Source organism: Hemiscyllium ocellatum, chromosome 7, assembly GCF_020745735.1.
Source record: "Hemiscyllium ocellatum isolate sHemOce1 chromosome 7, sHemOce1.pat.X.cur, whole genome shotgun sequence".
NCBI lineage: Eukaryota > Metazoa > Chordata > Chondrichthyes > Orectolobiformes > Hemiscylliidae > Hemiscyllium > Hemiscyllium ocellatum.
In genome coordinates, this window is record NC_083407.1 from 84,578,389 (window position 1) to 84,604,492 (window position 26,104).

Here is a 26,104-nt window from a genome sequence, read left to right on the forward strand (position 1 = left end):
GGGCCAGACCAAAAAAGGATGACACATTTCCTCAACCTACAGACATTAATGGACAAGATAGGTTTTCACAACAATTGACTACTAATTCATGGTCCCCATTTGTTAAACTAGCATCCAATTCTAGATTTTTAAAAATTGAATTCAAATTCCACCAACTGTTTGGACACTGACCCTACATCTAGATTTCTAGTCTAATGACATTATCAAGGACGAGGGGAGATGGTGGAGTAGTGATAATGCACCTGAACATCCAATTCTTCTTTCTGAAAGTCATTTATGTTGAAAAGTTGTTTTTACCCCAATAATAATCTCATTCATCCAATCGATAAGCCAAGGGTTACCTTCAATTTCAAAGTATACTAAACCCACAGATGTTTCAGCCATGCTCTAAACATCACAAGGTCAATTAAAGGACTCGTGAGATGAGCTTAGAAAATCAGGCATAAATCACTATTAAAAAGCCACGAATGATTTTAGTATTCCCCAAACTGGAAGCTAAAGCAGCCAGATTGCTGAGGGGAGGGATTTGAGGATTTCCCCAGAGCTGGGCTGAGAAGTGGCAAATGGAGTTTAATGTGGTAAAGTGTGAGGTAGTTCACTTCGGAAGAAGTAACAAGAATGCAGAGTACTGGGCTCCTGTTAAAATTCCTGGCAGGTAGCTTACCAGAGAGATCTGTATCCAGGTGCATAAATCCCTGAAACTTGCCACCCAGGTTGACAGGATTATTAAGAAGGCATATGGTATGTTGGCATTTATTGGTAGGGGGATGAGTTTTGGATCCACAAGGAGTTTCAGCTATCCAAGACACTGGTAAGGCCACACCTGAAGTTATGCATGTAGTTCTGGTCACTGCATTATAGGAAGGATGTGAAAGCTTTGGAAGGGGTTCAGACAAGATTTATTAAGATGTTGCCTGGTATGGTTGGAAGGACTTACAAGGAAAGGCTGAGGGAACTGAGGTTGTTTTCGTTGGAAAGGCGAGAGGTGACTTAATCAAGATGTAGAAGATCAGAGGATTAGATTGGATGGACAGAGAGAGCCTTTTTCCTGAGATGGTGAGGGCTAACACAAGGGGACATAACTTTAAATTAAGGGGTGATAAATTTAGGACAGATATCAGGGGTAGTTTCCTTACTCGGAGAGTAGTAGGGGTGTGGAACAGCCTGCCTGCAACAGTAGTAGACTCACCGACGTTAAGGGCATTTAAATGGGCATTGGACATTCATTTGGATAATAATGGAATGTAGGTTAGATGAACATCAGATTAATTTCGCAGGTCAGCACAATATTGTGCTTGTATTGCACTGTAACATTCTATGTTCTATAAAAAGACAGGTTGCCTCATCATGAGCTCTCCACAGAAGAATTGCCAGAACCGATGAAATAAAGCGAATGTAAAGAGCAGGAGAGCCTAAGGTGGTTCAATCTGTTTCTAGACAGTGGCAGACCACATGAGATCAGTTATCAACTGAAAATACAGGCAGACAATGATAAAAGCATGTAATGAAAAGCAAACCTTGGTATAGCGATTAACAGCTATTGCGTTTTGTTAAGAACTTTGCAAAGTTCAAAAGCAAAAGACGGAGCAGTCGACAATATCACTTTTACTTAATGCCATATCAACATCTATATCACCACTCACTCCATCAACTTCAACTCCAAGCCTGAAAAGATTCAGCTGGGGAGTCCTACAACAAACGTATTTGGACAAATTTTATATTACTTACGCCATTACTTTGCTGTATATCATTATTGCTTACACTTTTTCCAGTTACACTTTACATTAAACATTTTTAGTTTGTCTTTTACCAAAAATATCAAATTTAGGATGGTTTGAACCAATCCACTTGACTGCCATTGTAAAATATGTTTCCTGATTGTGAAATTTTCCAAGAACCAAATCCCAGTGAATAGCAACACTTTATTATATGGTTTAAACACAACCAACATTTACTGAAAATGACAAATGATTTAAGAATGAAAAATTGAAGGATGCTAAACTTGAAAGAGTTCAGAGAAGATTTACAAGGATGTTGCCAGGGTTGGAGGATTTGAGCTATAGGGAGAGGCTGAACAGACTGGGGCTGTTTTCCCTGGAGCGTTGGAGGTTTACAAAATTATGAGGGGCACGGATAGGGTAAATAGACAAAGTCTTTTCCCTGGGGTTGGGGAGTTCAGAACTAGAGGGCATAGGTTTAGGGTGAGAGGGGCAACATATAAAAGAGACCCAAAGGGCAACTTTTTCATGTAGAGGATGGTACATGTATGGAATGAGCTGCCAGAGGATGTGGTGGAGGCTGATACAACTGCAACATTTAAGAGGCATCTGGATGGGGACATGAATAGGAAGGATTTGGAGGGTGGAAACAGGCCCTTCAGCTCAACAAGACAATGCTCTCACCCAACAAAATTAGTCCTACACATCTGAAAAATTAACTTACTCAGTTTTTCTCAACAAACAGACTCATGACTGTCAAAAGTTGGATTATTTCAAGTTGAAGCTGTAGAGACCAGATTTTTTTTAAAAAACCTAAGAATGATTCAATATAAAATAATAAAAGTGAAAGTAATGCTCCTCCCTTCAACAGTGCATAGGGAAATGCACCATATACTCAACCATCTTTACTACGTCAGACTTCATTAGAGTGGCAAAATGTTAAAATTGGCTTTAATATTCCAACTAAATGTGTGAAGACAAGTAAAAGGAGAATTCTTATTAATGGTTGAAAGTATAATTTAGCTTGACTTCCATTGTGCTGACCCCCATTGTCTTCTCAAGCAACGTTTTATTTTTATGCAAATCAGAATGAGTGATAAGTCAATGATCAGAAATTTCAAATAGGCTTGAAGGACTGAATGCCTACTCCTAATTTACAAATTCAGAGAAAACAGACAGCAAGTAGTTATGCACACCTAGAATTGCAGAAGTTGTGACAAGGAAGTAAAAATGCATAAAATCCTTATTGATAATTTTAAAAAGTATCCCACATGCTCGAAAAAAACGACAATATTTATTCCAATAAAAAAAAAACAGGAGGCATCATAACAGAGAGATATATTTATTAAAACACCAAGTTTACCTACACTAAATTCTTCAAATGAAAGCAAAGGTACAAGCTTGCTAGTTGTGGATTAAGATATCATAAGTGAACCTGACCACATAATTAACGAGTGACGAGTTCATCATGTTGGTTGGTTTCACAAATTGTCAAATTTCAACATGCCAGAGTGGGATCTTAACATTAATCCTGAAGTTCATATTGAGTTTGCTTTATGCAACTAGCTGTAACCAAAGGATTTATAAATATTACACAATAGAGAATATAAAGTATTTACAACATTAGTTGGAAAGATTTAATGATATGAAGCAGAACTTATTGAATTTATCTCCACAAACTGGAGGAATTAGCCAATACAAATGTCATTGTTAAGAAGCTGAGAAATCCAGAGTAGATAATCCTAAAATGCCTGGTCCAAAATATAACAAATGCATTTTTAGCCTTTCTGGAGCGTTTCAATAGTTGGTAACCAAGCACATTTTAACTAACTAACTTAGCTCCACGGGCCAGGAACCACAGTGCAAGTCTCCTTAATGTTCACCAAAGACGGCATAATAATGGCATAATGGGGGTCAGAAATGTTCCAGTGAAATAAATAGCCATTTTAAAGCTTGCAAGGGCATAATTTCAAAACTCAATTAGTTCACTTGTGATTTTCAGACTGTTAATTTGTTTGCAGACAATTTGCTAAGGAGTAGGGATCTCTCGTTTGCTTTGAATAAGGTAGTTCATGCACAATTCATTATCTTACATATCTTTTCACAAGTTAGTTCTGAAGATCTTTGTCACAAACTGTAGAAAGTTGTGCAAAGTGAACCATTGTATTTTAGCAAAAGTAGAAAAGATACAGTTGGTCATGCAAAGGAAGTGGGGAAATTCAACCAGCATACAAAAAAATTAAATGAAGACAACATGATCCTTATTTGAAAACTAGTCAATTTAAAACTTACTTAAAAAAACCCAAAAGAACTTGAGAAATATAAACTGGAATCAGACTTTTTGTTTATTTTTTTGTTAGAAACAACCCTTTAACACAAGGAATGAAACCTAAATCTCAATAAAGACAAATTTAAATGAATTGTAAATTCAGTATTCATCATCCTGTTGGTCACTATAAGATTTAGTTATTTAACATCAAGAACAATAATGATACAGGATTTATGGTCTACAAGTCCTATTTAAAATAAAATTGTGCTACTAGCCCTATTTATTCACTTACTACTTTACAATCTGCTCCAACAAGAGGATAATGTTTGTATTTCAAACTCTTATCACGTCACATCCGAAGCACAGCATAAGATTGGGCAATATCAATGCAGGAAAATAGCAGACAACAAAGACAATGCACGGATTTAAGTCCATTTTATAAGATGTAATCAAGTTCATAGCGGACATGTGTATTCTTTTCATCATTGAAGATCCTTGGATAATGTGCAATTAGGGCATCCTGCGAACCAATGTAGATGGAGTTGTAGATTTTCCAGTATACATCACGTACTTTCCTAGCTGGATGGAACAAGCCCTATTAACAGAGAAAAAATAGAGTTATAAAAATGTATGATGGACTAATAGGGAGGTCAGTCCGAGGAAAACATGTTAAATACAAACTTTTATTACAATTGATATAATTATGAGTTTTTAAAAGATTATTATACTTTGGGACTTTAAATTTTGCATGACTGAAGGGTGTCACATCATCTGTCCTGAAGTCTACTATTAAGTTTGCGTGGCTTGATTGTTAGAGGTCAAAGGAAGGCTTAGATTGTTTAACTGAGAAGGAAGCTATAAAAGGTAGCTTGGAACTAATAGCAAAAGTACCTTGCTTTACCAAGAGTCTCCCAAAATCCGAGAAAAGTGTTGTTGATATCAGGTGACTACTAAACTGCTCATTTATTTTCAAGATGAAAGGAAATTGGGATCAATACTAGCTAGCCAGCATTTCTACATGGATGCAAGGTTACGTATTCCATGTTGTCAGAAAAAAGTAAGCCATGTTTGAGATCAGGTTGCAGGCTTCCTCACAAATCAGTATCACAGACAACCATATTTCTGTGTGGTCAGCAGAGAGAAGACTGCTCAGCTTTATGAGCTATCACAGTTAAATGTGGGAGGGAGACAATCACCAGTTGAAGAAACCTATCCTAAGGCCTTCCACATTTATTTTGACATGACTCGTGGGAAGAATAATCATCTTTATTTTGCTTCTGGCAGTGGATTGAAGAAACTCTCGGTAAACTGGAAAAATCACCTAGAGATGCTCAAAGTCACTACTCAGTGAAGCTGGTTTACAGGAATCCATAAGGAGCTGGGACCAACTGTGGATGGTTTGCTAAAAGATCTGCAGTTCCAAGAAAAGTACAATGGATTATTAGTATAAAAGGGGAAAAAAGGTGTTCCTCTCCATAGTTTAAACAATACTTGCCCAGAAAAAGTAAACATTTAACAATAAAAGCAAAATAATGCAGATGTTAGATACTTGAAATAAAGACAGAATGCTGGAGAAACTTAAGAGGTATGGTAACATCTGTGCAGAGAGGAGCTGACTAAATATTGAGTTCAATGGGATTTTTCATCGGGACTATGCTGAGCAGTTACATCATACTTAAAACATTAATTCTGTTTCAGTTCCACAGATCCTGGCAGACATGTAGAGTCTTGAAAATAACTTGCTTGCCCAAGGAAGACACTATCAAATGGTGAAAAATCAGGGTACTTAACCTAGAATTTTTTAATACATGTTTTCTGATTTATTGTAACACTAATTTCAAAACATAACTTTAAGGCAGGATTTGTAGTGCTCCTCCAAAATATGGGATATAGGTTTGTATCGAAGATCAACTGTAAACCTTAGCTTGCGACTACTAGTAAGCTGGGTACTTTCCCAGAAAGTGAGGGAAATTTCTGGCACCTTGGCCACAAAACTGCACTTTCAAAACTCTGGGGACAACCTTGCAGTCTTTCAACATCAAGATAATGAGAAAATAATAGCCTACCAGCATTTTCATGCAGAAATTCAATTCAAGTACAAAATTAAAAGCATTGTTGAACTTACCTGTAAACAATACTGTAACATTCTACAAGGACCTAATGCGACCCTTAAACCCTCCAATGCTCCCATGACTGCCTGAATAACATGTGGTGATGTCTCAAAAACATTGGGCCATACATAATTTAACAAGTGATTCAATGCATCTTCACAGCCAAATCCATATACTCCCAGCGACATATGCTGCACAACCGCACTTGCTGTCTGTCTGTGAACCAGGTCTCTACAACAGAATAAATAAATATTAATTGATAATTGCAAAGAATGTATGTGCTTTTTTTTTCCTGGCTATGCATGTTATAACAAAACCATTTAAAGTTAATGCTTCACAATCTAAGATAATATTCAAACACCTTCTGCTAAAACAGTGATTTACACTTGTAAGAAATCTCTGCTTCCCATGAATTTCATAGGGAGTGGAAAAAAACAGAATTAACAAAATTATTCAATTAGTCAATTTCATTAATTGAAAAGATCTTTTGTAAATTTTCTTCATTGTCTCAGTTAGTAATGTTAATTTAATAGTACAAATTTGAGCAGGGAGATTGGCTGAGGGATGGAAACCAATGGAAGTCAGTAAATCTAGCCAATCTATGAACAGACTAGAATGCAAGTGGTGAAACTCTGCATGAACTGGACTTTAGCAAGTTAGGACCTTTTGAGCCTGCAAAATTTCAGTTGCAGCAGAGAGGAGATGGACGATGTTTCAGAGGTATAATAACATTCTTTTTAATGGAGTGCAAATGGGGCTCAGGGTTGTGCAGAATGCTGAATGGGTATGTAAAACTAAATGCAAGTTTGAAAAAGGATTGATAACTAAGACAAGGTATTTCTGACAAAGACCAAAAAGGATATCGGTAACTTTCCCAAAGTCAAGAAATACTGGTCCATCCACAGGAAGACAGTCTGACAAGTACAGTAACTATCATATCATCAAAGATAGTAGAGGTAAAACATTTAGAGATAGATGTACATTTTTAAAAATTCTCCCCTTGTTGGCTGATGTCACTAAACAGCAACATATGGAGCAAAAACAGAAGTGGAACATAAAGATGAAAGTCTGAAACACAATCAGCATAGCATTGCAAGGATCGACAAAAAAAATGAATTATGATGGAGAATGTAAAATTGAGATTGCATTGCCAAAGGAGATGTTAACTATTTTTGAAAATGACTTCTTAGAATGTAAACTGACAAGATGACCATTTACTGCCCGAGTCAAAGAAAGAAACATGAATGCTATTTAAACTTTTGTCAATTCTGGTTCCTTAATATAGCACCAGAAGTAGAGTTGGTTATCTTAGCACAGAAAGGAAACTTTCTCAGTGGAAACTTCTCAGTGATGCCTTAACAGTGAGTCTTTTCAGTGAGTCACCCCCAGCATTCATTCTAAACTACTTGGAGGTTCAAACCATGCTGACCAGTGTGCCAATACATTGACATTTGGTTCCAAAGGACGTCAGAGGTTCAGGCAGTAAACATAAAATTACAGAACATTGGGAACCTCATTCCTCTACCATTTTATTTACCCATCTCAGCTTTAAAGAAATGGGACGAGCTAATTATCACACTCATGAATGAAGATACAACAGCAGTGCTCCTCCCTATATTGCCTCTCCTTTCGGAGCTGCTGTTGTAGTTCAAATCAGAACTCTCTGTGGGAGACTACAATGGGTAGAATTGGTAAACAATCCTTTGTGCAGCACTGCACCTACTCTCAGTAGATTTACATGCATTTTTAAATTTTAAGATAATGACAGTACAGTCATATGATCCAGACTCTACTGTCGCCATCACTGAATACCCCAATACACTATCCATCGTGACTAAGATGGACATTTGCCTAAAATATCAGAATGCTGCAACCCTCTTTGAAATGATATTCTGGGATTCTACTTCACCGCAGGAGAAAGGCAACAAGGAAGAAAATTCTTTCAAAATATTATCCCAGCACACTAGTTACAGCAAGAGTCTGAAATACAGGGTGAATTTATTACTAACATGAAGGAGCTCCTTGTCTCTAAATCAGGGATTTTCCTGTCTGAGCTGCAGAGGGAATGTCAGATGGAGATCGAGATTCATTTTGTTCTTTTTGCCATTTTATTTGGGAGCCCTTCAATGTGAGCTCCAGGAAGTAGGGATGCCGGTGGCAAATGGAGTGGGGAGATCGCCACTCTTACCAACACTCCCTTTTTCAGTGACATGGTTCAGCCTCTCTTCCTGAACTCCCCTAGCGATGTTCAACCTACCTCTCACCATTTGCACATCATCCCTGACTTCCAACCATTCAGCATCTTCCTTCCCTCAATCTCACTAAGTCCTGACAGTTTCTTCTCATTCCTGATCGTGTTCAGCCTTCCCCCATCACTTACCCCTAAATGTATTCTCCTCCCTCACTTCACTTCACTCTATGAAAGTACTCAACTTTTCCAGCAGCTAGGTCTCCAGAGGTCTAGGCAACATGTGGGATTCCCAGCCTTAGATTAGATTAGATTCCCTACAGTGTGGAAACAGGCCCTTCGGCCCAACAAGTCTACACCGACCCTCCGAAGAGTAACCCCATCCAGACCAATTTCCCTCCGACTAATGCACCTAACACTATGGCAATTTATATGACCAATTCACCTGATCTGCACATCTTTGGACTGTGGAAAGAAACCGGAGCACCCGGAGGAAACCCACGCAGACATGGGGAGAATGTGCAAACTCCACACAGTCAATCACCCAAGGCTGGGACCAAACCTGGGACCCTGGTGCTGTGAGGCAGAGGTGCTAACCACTGAGCCACCGTGCCGCCAAATAGTAGTTCATTCATAATGTGGCCTCGTTCGAACAGTTTTATTTCTTGGACCCAATATCAGCATTACATTGACCGTGTATTATAAAGGATGGTTTTTAAAAAATAATTTTATTAAAATTAGTTATAGACATTTTGCATTTCAGTTGAATGCGAGATCTGTATTACATTAAGGAACACAAACACAAAAGTAAGCTTTAATGCGGAATTCGACAGTTTGTTCTATATACATGTATAGCGATCATGGAGAACTTCAACATCTGTAATTGCCAACATTCAAAACTAAACTCACCTGTCCATTAAAGCATCTTCAAGCAATGGAGTAACCGCATAAATGTAATCCTTTCCCATTTCTCCAATGTACTCAAATAGAAACGAAAGAGATTTAAGCACTCCATTCTGGACATTCAGTTCAGGAACTCTGTACTCATTCATCAAGGCAGGTAACACTGTGAACGGCGAACATGTTTCTGCCACAATGGCAATAGCTACTGTGGTACAGACTCTGTTCTGGCGCTCTTGAACCTTCAGATTATTTAACAGTGTGGCCAATACATCATGGGGACTGAAAGAAAGTTAAACAGCAAGGTGAGCGATCCCACTTAAACAAAGAAAAGTATAGGACAGGAACAGGTCCTTTGGCCCACCAAGACTGTGTCAACACATGTTGGCTTTCTAAACTAAAAGCCTTTGGCTGCTACGTCCTCCATATCCCTTTAATCCCTGACTATTCATATATCGGTCAGGATGCCTCTTAAACATTGCTATTGTATCCACCTCCAGTCGCTGTGCATTCCAGGCACTTACCACCCTGTGCAAAAACATGCCTCTCATCTCCTTTAAATTTTCTCCCTTTTGCCTTAAACTTATGCCCCCCACCCCCACCCCACCCCCCAGTATACCACATTTCTACCCTGGGAAAAAGATTCCAACTATCCATACCTCTTATAATTCTGGAAACTTTTATCAGATCACCCCTCATTGTTTGACGTTCAAGTGAAAACAAACCATGCTTGTCCAATTCCTCTTTATGGCTCATACCCTCCAAACCAGGCAACATCCTGGTAAACTGTTTCCGTACTCTCTCCAAAGCCTCAACATCCTTCTGGCAGTGTGGCAGCAAGAGTTGTACATAATATTCCAAATGTTTTATACAGTTGCATGACTTGCCAATTTTAATATTCTATGCTCTGGCTGAAGGCAAGCATGTCATGTACATTCTTGAACACCTTATTCACGTGCTGTCACTTTCAGGGAACTGTAGATCATATGCCTCAATCCCTCTATATATTGATGTCACTAAGGGTGTTGCCATTTTCAGTAAACTTCCCTCCTGCTTTAGATCTTCCAAAATGTATCACCTCCCAATGTCCAGATTAAATTTTATCTGCCATTTTTCCATCAAAGTCTCCAGCCTACACATATCCTGCTGCATCCTCTGGCAATTCTACTCATTGTCCACAGCTCCCTCAATCTTTCTGCCATCCGCAAATTTACCAATCAGGCTACCTACATCTCCTCTAAATTACAAACAACAGTGGTCCCAATATTGACCCTTATGGAACACCACTGGTCACAGACCTTGAGTCAGAAAAACACCCTTCCACCTCTATTTTCAGTCTTTTACAACTAGGCCCATTCTATATCCATCTTACCAGTTCACTGCTGACCCCATGTGACTTGCCCTTTTTTTTAAACCAGCCTGCAGTGATGGATCTTGTCAAAAGCCTTGACAACTATTGCCTTACCCTCAATCATCTTTGTTACTTCCTCAAAAAAGTCAATCACATTTGAAAGACATGATCTTCCCCACACAACCCAATGCCACCTATCACTAATAAGTCCATATTTTTTGGAATGTCAGTAAATCCTAAGAGTCTTTTCCAATTATTTCCATACCACTGATGTAAGGCTCACTGACCTGTAATTTCCTGGATTATCCAAGTTGCCATTCTTAACCAAAGGAACAATGTTGACTATTCTTCTGTCCTCTGGGATCTTTTTTGACCAAAGAGAATGCAAAGGTTTCATACAAGACCCCAGTCATTTCCTCATCTACATTTCGTTTCCCCCTGCAATAAAGCCCATCAAGTCCTAGGGACTTAGAGTGATACAGCACAGAAACAGACCCTTCGGTTATTCACTTGGACCAGACATTCCATTCTGACCTAGTTCCATTTGCCAGCATTTGGCCCATATCCCTCTAAACCCTTCCTATTCATACCCACCTAGATGCCTTTTAAATGTTGTAACAGTACTCACCTCCATCACTTCCTCTGGTAGCTCATTCCAAACACGCACCACCCTCTGAAAAAGTTGCCCCATAGATCCCTGTTATATCTTTCCCCTCTCACCTTAAAGCTATGTCCTCTAGTTTTGGACTCCTATAATCTTGGAAAAATACCTTGGCTATTCACCCTATTTATGCCCCTTATGATTTTATAAATGTCTGTAAGGTCAGCCCTAAGCCTCCGATGCCCCACTGAGATTCAGCCTCTGCCTACAGCTGAAATCCTCTTGTTTCACCAGCACCTTGTAAATCTTTTCTGCACCCTCTCAAGTTTAATAACATCCTACCTATAGAAGGGCAACTAGAATTATTCGCATTATTCCAAAAGTGCCATCATCAATGTCTTGTACAGCCAAAACAATTCATCCCAACTCCTATTCTCAATGTTACCATCAATGAAGGCAAGCACGCCAAAAGCCTTCTTAACCAAACTGTCTACCTACGACTCCATTTTCAAGGAACTATGTACCTATACCCTGGATCTCTTTGTTTGGCAACGCTCCCCAGGGCCCTATCATTCACTAAATAAGTCCTTCATTTGCCTTAGCAAAATGCAGCAGCTCACATTTGTCTAAATTAAACTCCATTTGCCATGCCTTAGTTCACTGACCCATATGATCCAAAGTCCTATTTATACACTTTGCTGACCACTACATCACCCATTTTAGTGTCATTTGCAAACTTACTAACCGTGCCTCCTTTATTCACATCCAAATCATTTACTTATGATGAAAAGCAGTGGACCCAGCATTGATCGTTGTGGCAGGTTGCTGGTCATAGGCCTCCAGTCCAAAAAGCATCCCTCCATGACCACCCTCTGTCTCCTACCATCAAGCCAATTTTGTATCCAGTTGGCTTACTCCCCCGGATCCCATGTGATCTGACCTTGCTAAGAAACCTACCATGCATAACCTTGTCAAACATATAGACAACATCTACAGCTCTGCCTTCATTAATCTTCTTTGTCATCTCTTCAAAAGGCTCAATTAGGTTAGTGAGACATGGATTTCCCACGCACAAAGCCACAATGGCTATCTCTAAGTCAGTCCTTGCCTTTCTAAGTACATGGAAATCCCATCCCTCAGAATTTCCTCTGATAATTTAACCACCACTGACATAAGACTCACTGATTTATAATTCCCTGGCTTTTCTTTACAGCCTTTCTTAAATAATGGCAGCACATTAGCCAACCTCCAGTCTTCTGCCACCTCACCTGTGGCTATTGATGATACAGATATCTCAGCAAGGGGCCCAGCAATCACTTCCCTCAAATGTTTAGAGAAACACCTGACCAGGTCCTGGGGAATTATCTATCTTTTCACATGTTAAGACCTCGAGCACTACCTCTTCTGTAATAGAGACATTTCTCAGGATATCACTTTTTTTCCCCTCACAAAGTTTCCACGCTTCCTAGCTTCCTTCCCTACAGTAAATACTGACTTAAAATACTTGTTTAGTATCTCACCCATCTCCTGTAATTCCACACGATGATGGCCTTGTTGATCTTGCTTTTCTCTTTGTAACTATTCTTTTGCCCTGAATATATTTACAGAGCCGCTTTGGATTCTCCTCAACCCTATTTGCCAAAATGATCTCACACTCCCTTTTTACCCTCCTGAATTTCCTCGAGTATACTCCGACTGCTCTTATACTCTTCTAGGGATTCACTTGTTCCCAGCTGTCTATACGTGATATATGTCTCCTTCTTATTCTTGACTAAACCTTAATTTCTCTAGTCATCCAGAATTCCCTACATCCACCAGCCTTGCCCTTTACCCCAACAGGAACATACTGCCTCTGAACTCATTACCTCATTCTGAAAGGCCTCCCACTTGCCAATAATAAAGTTTGGAGGATGAGGGGCTTTTCCCCAAAACATCGATTCTCCTGTTCCTCAGATGCTGCCTGACCTGACCTGCAGAGCTGCAAAAAGCCTCCCCCCGTCCTATCTGAAACTGTGAAAATTGGCCTTAGTACAATTTAGAACTTCAACTTTTTGATCAGTTCTATCCCTTTCCACAGCTTTTTTTGAAACAAATGCAATTACAATCACTTGCCCCAAAATGTTCCCCCACTGACACCTCAGTCAATTGCCCTGCCCTATTTCTCAACAGGTCAAGTTTGTTCCTTGGTGAAAGTTAGGACTGAACATGCTGGAAATTAGGGTCAACAGTGTGGTGCTAGAAAAGCACAGCAGGTCAGGCAGCATCTGAGGAGCAGGAGGATCGATGTTTTGGGCAAAAGCACCTCATTCTCCAAACTTTATTATTCAATAGGTGGCTTTGCCTACTGGAGGAGGAGTTTGCTTCTCGAGTAGGCATATCCACCTATTGAATAAGAAAGTTTTCTTGTACACACTTAACAAATTTCTATCCATCCAAACCCTTAACATTACGACAGTCCAAATCTATATTTTGAAAGTTAAAATTCCCAACCATTACAACCCTGTTTTTGTTCCAGATATCTGAGATCTTCTTACATTTGGCTTCTCACTTTCCCACTGACTACTGTAGGGTCTATAATACGATCTCAACATGGTGATCATCCCTTGGTTATTTTTAAGTTCCACCCATATAACTTCACTGGACAATCTCCAAGGCATATCCTTCCTAAGTATAGCCACATTCTCCCTAACCAAAAACTCAAGCACTCCCTTTCCACTCCGGCCTCTCTTTCTATCCTTCCTATGACATGTCTAACTTAATACTCTTCAAAACACCGCCTCTGTTTTATCTTGACATGCCGTAGAATATCAACATACTCCTCCCGAAGCTCACAACCCACCATGTCTTTCTCCTTTGTGAATGCCAATGCAAAGTACTTGTTGAGGACCTCACCCACATCCTCCAGTTCCACACAAACTCCCTTCTTTGTCCTTGAGTGGGCCTATCCTTTCCCTAGCTACCCTCTTCTTTTTATAATTGGCCAAACAAAATGAAAAGTATGTCCAGCATTTGTGCACATTGTTACAGAAATCAAGCATTTTCCTTCAAACATCAGCATCAGCCTAGATCGTACAATACTGAATAATGTTACATAAGGAAAAAAGGAAAGCTAATGACTTTTATACTGAGAGAGATTGGCTCAACAAATGCAAGTGCATAATAGTCTTGTATCACCCATTTCAGTTTTTACAGTTGGATCTGAACTGAACTGAAGCAGATGAAATTGCACTGTTGCAGAGAACACAGAAAGGCTGAGCAGATACTTGTGCTTTACTTTATTGCTTCAACAAATGTAAAACATGACTTACCCAATAGCTTTTGCAATGTAGCCAAAAGTGTTTACTGTTGCCCTTCTGATGGCTTTTTTGTGTGCTTTCAAAAGTTCTAATAATTCAAAGCAGATCCTCATCCATTCACGAGCAGATACATACTCTGCACCTCTGAAAAAAAGACCCACAGATGTTTAGAAGTCATTATACAATTTCTGACCAGTACAAAAAAAAAGTTACAATCTCAACCAGTTCGAAATCCAGTTCTATACATTTAAACTTTTCAAAAGAATCCTGGCATTAACTTGTTGGATTTACCTCTAAATTACTTCCAAGATACTTGGATATAAATGCATTCTCGTATTCTGGCATGCTCATACTTGAATCAAATTTGAATAGAAAAAAAGGTATAATTTTGCCCTGGAACTATTTCTCGTCAAGACTAAATATCACAATGCAGTTTCCCATTATTTAGAAATGGTGACATAATACAAATTACCGATCAGCAATTCGCCCAACCAGGTCAATACAATTCTCCTGAACCTTCTCATGCCTATTCTTTAGGATTGGAGTAAGGCGTGGAAGTAGATCCTTTATAGGCGGTGTCATCTTATGCATACCTGTATATCAACAATTGAGGAAAAATACTTTTTTTATTTCATATATCTTCAGGAAAAAAGTACAATGTATTTTACCAATCCAAAGAGTTTTATCCCTTCCTAAATAATATTTACCATTACATGTAATAATGTAGTAACACAATAGACATACCTATAACATTTACAATAGCTTTAAGTGCTCCCAGGATGCTACCCAGAACCTCAGGGTACTCTTCGCCAAGGTATTCATATAGTACAACACCCAAGTGGCCCATTAGCTTTTCCTACAAGTAAAGAGACCAAATATCAATTCACATGATTTGCCTGGAAACAGTGAAAACATACCTGAAGCAAAAATCATTGGTGTGGCCAGGTAAATCAAATATTGCACTGGACAATGTACATACCTCTTGACATGTCTTCATGACAACTGCAATTCGAGAGATGAGATCTGCAGCTTGCTGTCGCACTTTGGCTGATTTGTTGTTTAGACGCCACAATACTGTACCACAAATCTGGGGTAAATAGGGCTTCACTCGCTTACCTAATGCATTTACCACTGTACCAAAACCATTTAACATTACAGAATCCTAGAAAAACACAAGGATTATGAATGTCATGAACACAAGGATTATGAATTGTAAGGAAATAAAAAACATTGTGATATATCATTGTTCAAATACAACTCAACCAAACTGAAAATGCTGTGGCACTGTAACATTACAAAAGCTGCTGCAAAGTCTTGTGCAAAACTCAAAGGGAAGAGAAATTAAATGTTTAGGCATCATGTGGGTGCGGCCACGTTAGGAGTATTGCTTACAGTTGTGCTCACCGCATTGTAGGAAGGATGTGGAAGCTTTGAAATGGGTTCAGAGGAGATTTACTAGGATGTTGCCTGGTATGGAGGCAAGGTCTTACAAGGAAAGGCTGAGGGACTTCAGGCTATTTTCGTTAGAGAGAAGAAGGTTGAGAGGTGACTTAATTGAGACATATAAGATGGGCAGCACAGTGGCAAGCTCTGCTGCCACACAGCGCCAGAGACCCGGGTTCAATTCCCGCCTCAGGTGACTGACTGTGTGGAGTTTGCACATTCTCCCAGTGTCTGCGTGGGTTTCCTCCGGGTGCTCTGGTTTCCTCCCACAGTCCAAAAAATGTGCAGGTTAGGTGAATTGGCCATGCTAAATTGCCCGTAGTGTTAGGTGAAGGGGTGAACGCAGGGTAATGGGTCTGGGTGGGTCGCGCTTCAGCGGGTCAGTGTGGACTTGTTGGGCCGAAGGGTCTGTTTCCACACTGTAAGTAATCTAATCTAATCATAGTCAGAGGGTTGGACAGGGTGGGCAGTGAAAGCCTTTTTCCTTGGATGGCAATGGCTAGCATTTTTTGTGTGTATATATATTAATTCCTTTTAGGGAAAAACTATAGCAGAGAGGTATCAGAAAGTATTCTAACTCAAAATTGTACAAAGTAACTAAGTAATTAACTAACTAAGCAGAGATGGCTGGGCAGGTGATGTGCTGTAGTTGTATGATGTGGTGTAACTTATGATGTGGGAGCTGGCTGATCCCATTGTGAACGGCAGTGACCACATCTGCAGCAAGTGTTGGTTGCTGGAAGAACTCTGGATCAGAATTGATGATCTGGAATCTGAGCTTCAAACATTGCGGCACATTCGGGAGGGGGAGAGTTACCTGGACGCTTTGTTTCAGGAGGCAGTCACACCTGGGAGATTAAGTAATTCACATTCAGCTATTGATCAGGCACAACAGAGTGTGACTGTAAGTGAGGCAAGTAAGGGGAACCTGAGTTCAGGAGTGGAGGAGCCTCAGCCCTTGACCTTGTCCAACAGGTACAAGATTCTTGCTCCCTGTTCGGATGAGGAAAAGGGCTGTGGACAGGATGAGCCAACTGACCAAGGCACCATGGTGCAGAAGGCCATTCAAGAGGGGGGAGCGAATAGACAAGTAGTGGTTATAGGGGATTCTTTAATTAGGGGGACAGATAGTATCCTTTGCAAGCCGGATCGAAAGGATATTGGAGCGGGAGGGGGAGGATCCAGTTGTTGTGGCCCATGTTGGTACTAACAACATAGGCAAGACTAGGGTGGAGGACCTGTTTGGGGATTACGAAGCACTAGGCAGGAAATTGAAGCACAGGTCCTCAAGGGTCATAATCTCCAGATTACTGTCCGAGCCACATGCCAATTGGCATAGGGACAAGAAAATTAGGCAAGTAAACACGTGGCTAAGGGATTGGTGTGGGAAAGAGTGATTCCACTTCATGGGGCATTGGCATCAGTTTTGGAACAGGGGGGGATCTGTACCGTTGGGACGGTCTCCACCTGAACCGATCGGGTACCAATGTTCTAGCGAAGAGGATAAATAGGGTGGTCAGTAGGACTTTAAACTTCTGAGTTGGGGGGGAAGGGAAAGTGAAAGCGACAGGGAGTATGGCGTTAAATGGAAAGATAAATAGCAGGATAGTATGTGTCCAGGCGGATTTAAAATTGAGGCAGACTGAGAATGCAGAAAAAAGCAAGGATAGCTTAGGACATCATATGACTTCCAACATCTCTAATGATAAGAAAGTTAGCATTAAGGCACTTTACCTGAATGCTCGTAGCATTCATAACAAAGCCGATGAACTGATGGCACAGATAATAGTGAATGATTATGGTGTGGTAGGCATCACAGAGACTTGGTTCCAGGGGAGTCAGGACTGGCAGTTAAACCTCCATGGTTTTTCAACTTATCGAAAAGACAGAGAGGGGGGCAGAGGGGGTGGGGTTGCCTTGTTAGTTAAGAACAAAATTAAATCAATGGCATTGAATGACATAGCGTCGGATGATGTGGAGTCTGTGTGGGTGGAATTGAGGAACCACAAAGGCAAAAAAAACCATAATTGGAGTTGTGTATAGACCTCCTAACAGTGGTCAGGACCAGGGACCCAACATGTACCGGGAAATAGAGAAGGCATGTCAGAAAGGCAAGGTCACATTGATCATGAGAGACTTCAATATGCAGGTGGACTGGGTAAATAATGTTGCTAGTGGATCCAAAGAAAGGGAATTCATGGAATGCTTACAGGATGGCTTTTTAGAACAGCTTGTCATGGAGCCCACAAGGGAGCAGGCTATTCTGGACCTAGTGCTTTGCAATGAACCAGACTCTATAAAAGATCTTAAAGTAAGGGAACCCTTAGGAAGTAACGATCATAATATGGTAGAGTTCAGTCTGGAGTTTGAAAGAGAAAAGGCAAAATCGGATGTAATGGTGTTACAGTAAGGTAATTATGAGGGCATGAGAGAGGAACTGACAAAAATAGACTGGAAGCAGAGGCGAACCGGGAAGACAGTAGAGCAAAAATGGCAGGAGTTTGTGGGTATAATTGAGGACACTGTACAGAGGTTCATCCCCAAGAAAAGAAAGATTATCCGGGGAGGGATTAGACAACCATGGCTAACAAAGGAAGTCAGGAAATGTATTAAAGAAAAAGAGAGTTCCTATAAAGTGGCTAAGAGCAGTGGGAAATCAGAAGATTGGGAAGGATACAAAAACAAACAGAGGATAACAAAGAGAGTGTAATAAGAAATGAGAGGATCAAATATGAAGGTAGGTTAGCCAGTAATATTAGAAATTATAGTAAAAGTTTCTTTCAATACATAAGAAACAAACGACAGGCAAAAGTAGACATTGGGCCACTGATACAGGAAGCCTAGTGATGGGAGATAAGGAAATAGCAGGAGAACTTAACAAGTACTTTGCGTCAGTTTTCACAGTGGAAGACATGAGTAATATCCCAAAAATTAAAGGGAGTCACGGGGCTGAGTTGAGTATGGTTGCCGTTACGAAAGAGATAGTGCTAGAAAAATTAAAAAGTCTTAAAATTGATAAATCTCCTGGCCCCGATGGGATACACCCTAGAGTTCTGAGAGAGGTGGCTGAGGAAATAGCGGAGGCATTGGTTGAGATCTTTCAAGAGTCAGTGGAGTCAGGAAAGGTCCCGGATGATTGGAAGATGGCTGTTGTAACCCCCTTGTTCAAAAAAGGATCAAGACAAAAGATGGAAAATTATAGGCCAATCAGCTTAACCTCGGTTGTTGGTAAAATTCTAGAATCGATCATTAAGGATGAGGTTTCTAAATTCTTGGAAGAGCAGAGTCTGATTAGAACAAGTCAACATGGATTTAGTAAGGGGAGGTCATGCCTGACAAACCTGCTGGAATTTTTTGAAGAGGTAACAAGTAGGTTAGACCAGGGAAACCCAGTGGATGTGGTCTATCTAGACTCTCAAAAGGACTTTGATAAGGTGCCACACAGGAGGCTGCTGAGCAAGGTGAGGGCCCATGGTATTCGAGGTGAGCTGCTGGGATGGATTGAGGATTGGCTGTCTAACAGAAGGCAGAGAGTTGGGATAAAAGGTTTTTTTCAGAATGGCAGCCGGTGACGAGCGGTGTCCCGCAGGGTTCAGGGTTGGGGCCACAGCTATTCGCATTATATATTAATGATTTGGATGAGGGGACTGGGGGCATTCTAGCGAAGTTTGCCGATGATACAAAGTTAGGTGGACAGGCAGGTAGTACTGAGGAAGTGGGGAGGCTACAGAAGGATCTAGACAGGTTGGGAGAGTGGTCCAGGAAATGGCTGATGGAATTTAACGTAAGCAAGTGTGAGGTCTTGCACTTTGGCAAAAAGAATAAAAGCATAGACTACTTTCTAAATGGTGAGAAAATTAGTAAAGCCAAAGTACAAAGCGATCTGGGAGTGCTAGTCGAGGATTCTCCAAAGGTAAACATGCAGGTTGAGTCCGTGATTAAGAAAGCGAATGCAATGTTGTCTCTTATCTCAAGAGGGTTGGAATATAAAAGCAGAGATGTGCTACTGAGACTTTATAAAGCTCTGGTTAGGCCCCATTTAGAGTACTGTGTCCAGTTTTGGTCCCCACACCTCAGGAAGGACATACTGGCACTGGAACGTGTCCAGCGGAGATTCACACGGATGATCCCTGGAATGGCAGGTCTAACATATGAGGAACAGCTGAGGATCCTGGGATTGTATTCATTGGAGTTTAGAAGATTAAGGGGAGACTTAATAGAGACGTACAAGATAATACATGGCTTGGAAAGGGTGGACGCTAGGAAATTGTTTCCATTAGGCGAGGAGACTAGGACCCGTGGACACAGCCTTAGAATTAGAGGGGGTCAATTCAGAACAGAAATGCGGAGACATTTCTTCAGCCAGAGAGTGGTAGGCCTGTGGAATTCATTGCCGCAGAGTGCAGTGGAGGCCGGGACGCTAAATGTCTTCAAGGCCGAGATTGATAGATTCTTGTTGTCTCGAGGAATCAAAGGCTACAGGGAGAACGCTGGTAAGTGGAGTTGAAATGCCCATCAGCCATGATTGAATAGCGGAGTGGACTCGATGGGCCGAATGGCCTTACTTCCACTCCTATGTCTTATGGTCTTACGAGGGGACATAGCTTTAAATTGAGGGGTGATAGATATAGGACAGATGTCAAAGATAATTTCTTTACTCAGAGAGTAATAGAGGCATGGAACGCACTGCCTGCAACAGTAATAGACTTGCCAATTTTAAGGGCATTTAAACGGTCATTGGATAGGCATGTGGACGAGAATGGAATAGTGCAGGTTAGATATGCTTCAGATTGGTTCCATGGGTCAGCGCAATATGAAGGGCCTGTACTGCTCTGTAATAGTCTATGTACTAATTTAGTATGTCTTTCTGTTTGAAACAAATACATTTTCCATTCAATTGCTCAAAATATGCAGCAAGTTGAAGTTTAACCTCATTTTAGATGCATACCTCAGTAGTCTGTTCCTGGAAGGCATACAGGATACCATCAATAAGCTGTTCCTCCAGTTTGTGATCAATATCTGCAGCTCCCAAGTTACCCATAATCTTTTCAATGGTTTCCATCACCATTTTTCGGTATTGTTCGGCTTCATCTTTTAAGTCATCAACTATTCTGGATATTATTTCAGCTGCTCCAACTTTGTTTGCAAGTTCCACTGTGGTGTCAACTAACTGCAAAGAATAGAAATATCAATATGGTTATTCCAGCGACCTAAAATCATTTGTTGTATATAAACTCTTACCTGAACCAGTGAACAGATTAACTTGAATAGCTGATCACCAACAGGTCCTTTCAAAAATATATAAAAGAATGGGCTAATAACTGCAAAGTTACATGGAAGTTGCCAAAGGTTTCCCCTCAATGCAATTCTTCCCACAGCCTTCTGAGGCAAGTAATTCTTGCTCAGCTACAACTGCACTGGTAACAGCATTACAAAGTTAGTCATTACATGTCAACAACAATAATTGCTAGCACAGTTTTACAGCAGGAAGAGCACCGAACCAAGCTAATCCACTTTTCATTTATTCCCGAAACACACACACAATACAGAAAATCAATGTAAAATCAATCCTGGCTGAGCTTTCTTCTCTTCACGGGGATATTAAAGCTACAAAATAGTATTCATACAATAATCAGTTAAATTGGTCTTGCAGTTTTACAATTGATCTTTGCAATCAAAATGTTGTATGCGCCCTCTAAAAACACTTTTTTAAAAAGGTGCACACTTAATATAATTTAATAGCATGTAATGGACAAAATAATACAATTTAAGATAAACCAATGCCCAGTATTGTTCACGTAGATCCTGAAGTATTAAAAGAAACAAATGAGTAAATTGTAGATATTTCACCTATAATGTTTAAATGCACTCAATTTAGGATGTGTTCCCTTGAAGTGAAAAACTCTAAATATCACTCCATTATTTAAAAACCAGAGGGGGAAACCAGGTTACTTCAGGCCTATAATATCTTAAGTGTAAGCTAATCAAATACTCTGTATCAGTCTTCACAAGGGAAAAGGATGATGAAGATATAGACATCAGTGTGGAGGATCATGAAATATTTGAAGAATATGAACATAGTGGGAATAGACGTACTAGTGGCTTTGGCAGTCTTAGAACCTCAGACCCAGATGAGAAACATCCCAGATTGTTGAGAGGAGAGAGAGAAGACATCAGGGGTACTGGTAGCAATAATCAGATCCTTTCTGCCCGCAGGTGAGGTGGACTACTAACATTGTCCCATTATTAAAAAGGAGAGAAAGGGATAGACAAAGAACTCACAGGTCAGTCTAACCTTGGTGGCGGGTAAGTCATTAGACATGCTTCTGAGGGACAGAATACATTGTAAACATCACATTTTATTAATGTTATTTCATTTCTGGATTGTGCACCAAAATGGGAAAAGAACACTGCTTTAAACAAAGGAAGCTATTAGAAGGAGATGTTGCAGTTTTTAAAACAAATTACTGAAACTCATCATGAATTGTATTTGTATTGTTGATTTGTTCAAACAATGGGGAAAGTCGCTGGAGACTCACTGGCACCTTGGCGTGTTGTGTTTGTGACAGCTTTGCCCAGAGACAGGCTACTGACTGAAAAGCCTTTGGTTAGGAGTGATCAGTGTGCCAACAACTGTTTGGCTCCTGGGCAGGTGTATGAACCATCAATGAGCAGATATCCTCCAAAACTCTCTCTTCTTGCAGAGATATAACAAAGAATAGGAAAATAGCTAGCTAACCTCACTCACCATTTGACTATATGCTGTTGCCTCTAAACGATGACTGAGAAGCTGAACAATAAGTGTACCAATTGCCATGTGTCTGCAGTAAAGGACTTGGAAGGAAGAAAACTAGTGATCAGAAGGACCCAGTATAAGCAAAAAAGGACAACATTTGAATCTTGTTTAAAGTCTGGTTGAAGATTTGTAGCTCGGGTGTCCGTTGTTGTGGTTCTGTTCGCCGAGCTGGAAGTTTTTGCTGCAAACGTTTCGTTCCCTGGCTAGGGAACATCATCAGTGCTATTGGAGCCTCCTGTGAAGCGCTGCTTTGATGTTTCTTCCGGTATTTATAGTGGTTTGTTCTTGCCGCTTCCGGGTGTCAGTTTCAGCTGTAGTAATTTGTATGTGGGTACACAGGAAACCAACACACACAGACCAAGTCCTAAACTATGAAAGTAACCACCCCAACACACACAAACGAAGCTGCATCAGGACACTATTCAAAAGAGCCACAACATACTGCAGTACACCAGAACTGCGAAAAGAGGAAGAGGAACACCTATACAAGGTATTCGCCAAAAACGGATACCCACGCAACTTTATCACCAGATGCCTAAGAGATAGGCCACGGAACGAGGACATGCCACAACCAAAAGGACTAGCCACACTACCATACGTCAGGAGTGTCTCAGAACTGACAGCCAGACTACTGCGACCCTTAGGACTCATAACAGCACACAAGCCAACTTCCACACTCAGACAACAACTCACTAGAACAAAGGACCCAATAGCCAGCACGAGCCAAACTAATGTAGTTTATAAAATACCATGCAAGGACTGCACAAAACACTATATAGGACAAACAGGAAGACAGCTAACAATCCGCATCCATGAACATCGGCTAGCCACAAAACGACACGACCAGCTATCCCTAGTAGCCATACACTCAGACAACCAGGAACATGAATTTGACTGGGAAAACACTACCATCATAGGACAAGCCAGACAGAGAACAGCCAGGGAATTCCTAGAGGCATGGCATTCATCCACAAACTCCATTAACAGACACATGGACCTGGACCCAATATACAAACCACTACAGCTGAAACTGACACCCGGAAGCGGCAAGAACATCCATCAACAGACACATCCACCTGGACCCCACATACAAACTACTACAGCTGAAACTGACACCCGGAAGCGGCAAGAACAAACCACTATAAATACCGGAAGAAACATCAAAGCAGCGCTTCACAGGAGGCTCCAATAGCACTGATGATGTTCCCTAGCCAGGGAACGAAACGTTTGCAGCAAAAACTTCCAGCTCAGCGAACAGAACCACAACAATTTGAATCTTGTGGATTGGTGCTATTAAAGTAAATTGTCCTTTTCTCCCTATCTATCCATGACATCTTTGTATTTTAGTTTCATCTATCTGAACGTGTGTCAGAATTTGGGAAAAGATAAAGTTTAAGTTAGAGAATTAAATTTGGGAAAAATAGTAGCTCCTTGTTCAGTGCAGAAACCTGAATAATGGTTTCTGTTATACCAAGTTCATTAGGCAGGACATTTTGATTAAGTCTATTATTTTTGTGATGAACCAGGGAGTAGCAGGGCTGGTGTCTCAGCACATTTTTCCAAGTAGATCTTGATATTATCTGTGCTTGGAGAAACAAATTAATGATGGAGTCAGCATGGATTTGTTATGGAATCTTAGCATTTGAGAAACTGCAGTGGTAGACAGGAGAGTTGATAAGTGTGATGCACAGGCTGTGGCCTGTATGGACTTAAGGAAGGTTTTGAAATGATCCTCATGGCAGACTGTTCAAAGAAAGTAAAATCCCCATACAGATGTTTCCGTGAAAGTCTATTCCCAGTGGAGTTTAATCGGACTCAGCTTTGCAACCGTTGCTGTTTCACACTAATTAAATGGACTTAAATGTAGGAATAGGAGCAAATGCTTGCAGTTGACATGAGAACTGGTAGAGTGGTAAGCAGAGAGAATAGTATAAATAGCAGAAGGAGATCAATAGACTGGTCAGGTGGACAGGGAAGTAGAAAATAAAATTTAACCCAGAAGTGTGAGAGATAATGCACTTGGGGGAAGGCTAACGATAGAAGAGATTACACTCTGAATAGTAGGACCATGCGAAGTACTAAGATCATAGCAGCCTTGGTGCTCACATCCACAGACCTCTGTAGGTAGCAGGGAAAGTAGAAAAGACGGCATAGGGAATGCTTGTTTTTATTAACCAAGGCACAGAATACAGGAATAGGGAAGTTATGTTGCAACTGTATAAAACACTGGTTAGGTCACAACTAGAATACTGCATGCAGTTTGTTACCACGTTATAGGAAGGATGTTATTGCAAGGTGCAGAGGGGATTTAACAGGAGGCTGCCTCAGTTGGAGGGTCTGAGCTAAGAAGAGGGATCGAATAGGCTGGAGTTATTTTTCTTGCAGCAGCAAAGGTTGAGAGGGAAACTAATAGGAGGTGTGTAAAAGATTATATGGGGCACAGATAGGACTGATAAGAAGGCATACTTTCCATCAGTGGAGGAGTCAGTAACCAAGGCCATAGATTTATGCTAAGAAAGAGAAGGCTAACAGTAGAATTGAGGAGACTTTTTTTAACCCAGATGGAAATCTCAAACTCAAACATGTAAGCAAAATTAAAATATTCACTTATGTTGCTACAGCCTCCAGAGCTGTGGGCTAAGAACTCAAAAATGGGATTAGTGTAGCCAGATCGTTGTTGACTAGCATGGGCATGATGGGCTGAATGTACTCCTTTTGTACTGTAAACATCTATGAGGTCAGTTTAGGAGTCAAATATTACCCTTTCAAGAGATCAAAATACAGAGGAAAAAAATAATACTTTATGTTTATATGGTTTTGGTGCCCAAGGGAACACAGTACTCAGTTTTGGGTACTGTACCTCAGACAGTTATTTCAGCTTCAAAGGATGTACAATTCAGGTTCATCAATATTCGACTGGGGGTAACAAGACCTAAATTATGGAGATAATTGCTTGTATTCTAAAGTTCACCAACAATAAACAATGAACTAAACACTTTGGAAATCTGAAATTCCTTCTTTTAAGGCTGTAAATGATGGATTATCTAATATTTAATAGAACCTAAAATAAAACTGAAACAGACAAGACAAGATGTCATGGGATATGTGGAAAAGTTCATCACAATTCACCCATATTCTAATTAATTGAGCTATATGGCCTATTTTGTTCCTATAGCCTGATGGTTGAAGTCAACACAGAATTTGGAGGTTACAAATAAAAAGACTTTTTAAAAATTTCCCTTTGCCTTCTTTTTCTATGTCACTATATAAACACATCTGTAAACCAGGAAGACACTTCAGACTCCTGGCAACAAACTGCGACCCTGTTGCAATGCTTTTTCATAACTTTGCAGAGCACATGGCATGACAATATCCAATCATTGTTAATGCCTTCAAGTCCCAAAATTAAATTTACAATCTAAGTCACTGAC

General features: G+C 40.4%; 1 protein-coding gene across 2 annotated transcripts in view; it reads right to left on the reverse strand.

Moving 5' to 3' along the window:
• Positions 1–3,044: 3,044 nt before the first annotated feature.
• The window catches only part of sf3b1 (splicing factor 3b, subunit 1), a 70,799-nt gene continuing 47,739 nt past the window's right edge, over positions 3,045–26,104 (reverse strand). For both annotated transcript variants that reach the window (XM_060827403.1, XM_060827404.1), the window contains 8 exons: positions 20,826–21,047; positions 15,414–15,596; positions 15,179–15,290; positions 14,907–15,027; positions 14,447–14,578; positions 9,196–9,468; positions 6,113–6,329; positions 3,045–4,582 (listed from right to left, as the gene is read on the reverse strand). In XM_060827403.1, the coding sequence (XP_060683386.1) occupies positions 4,424–4,582; positions 6,113–6,329; positions 9,196–9,468; positions 14,447–14,578; positions 14,907–15,027; positions 15,179–15,290; positions 15,414–15,596; positions 20,826–21,047 (1,419 nt within the window). In that variant the 3' untranslated portion in view covers positions 3,045–4,423. The remainder of the gene's footprint in view (positions 4,583–6,112; positions 6,330–9,195; positions 9,469–14,446; positions 14,579–14,906; positions 15,028–15,178; positions 15,291–15,413; positions 15,597–20,825; positions 21,048–26,104) is intronic.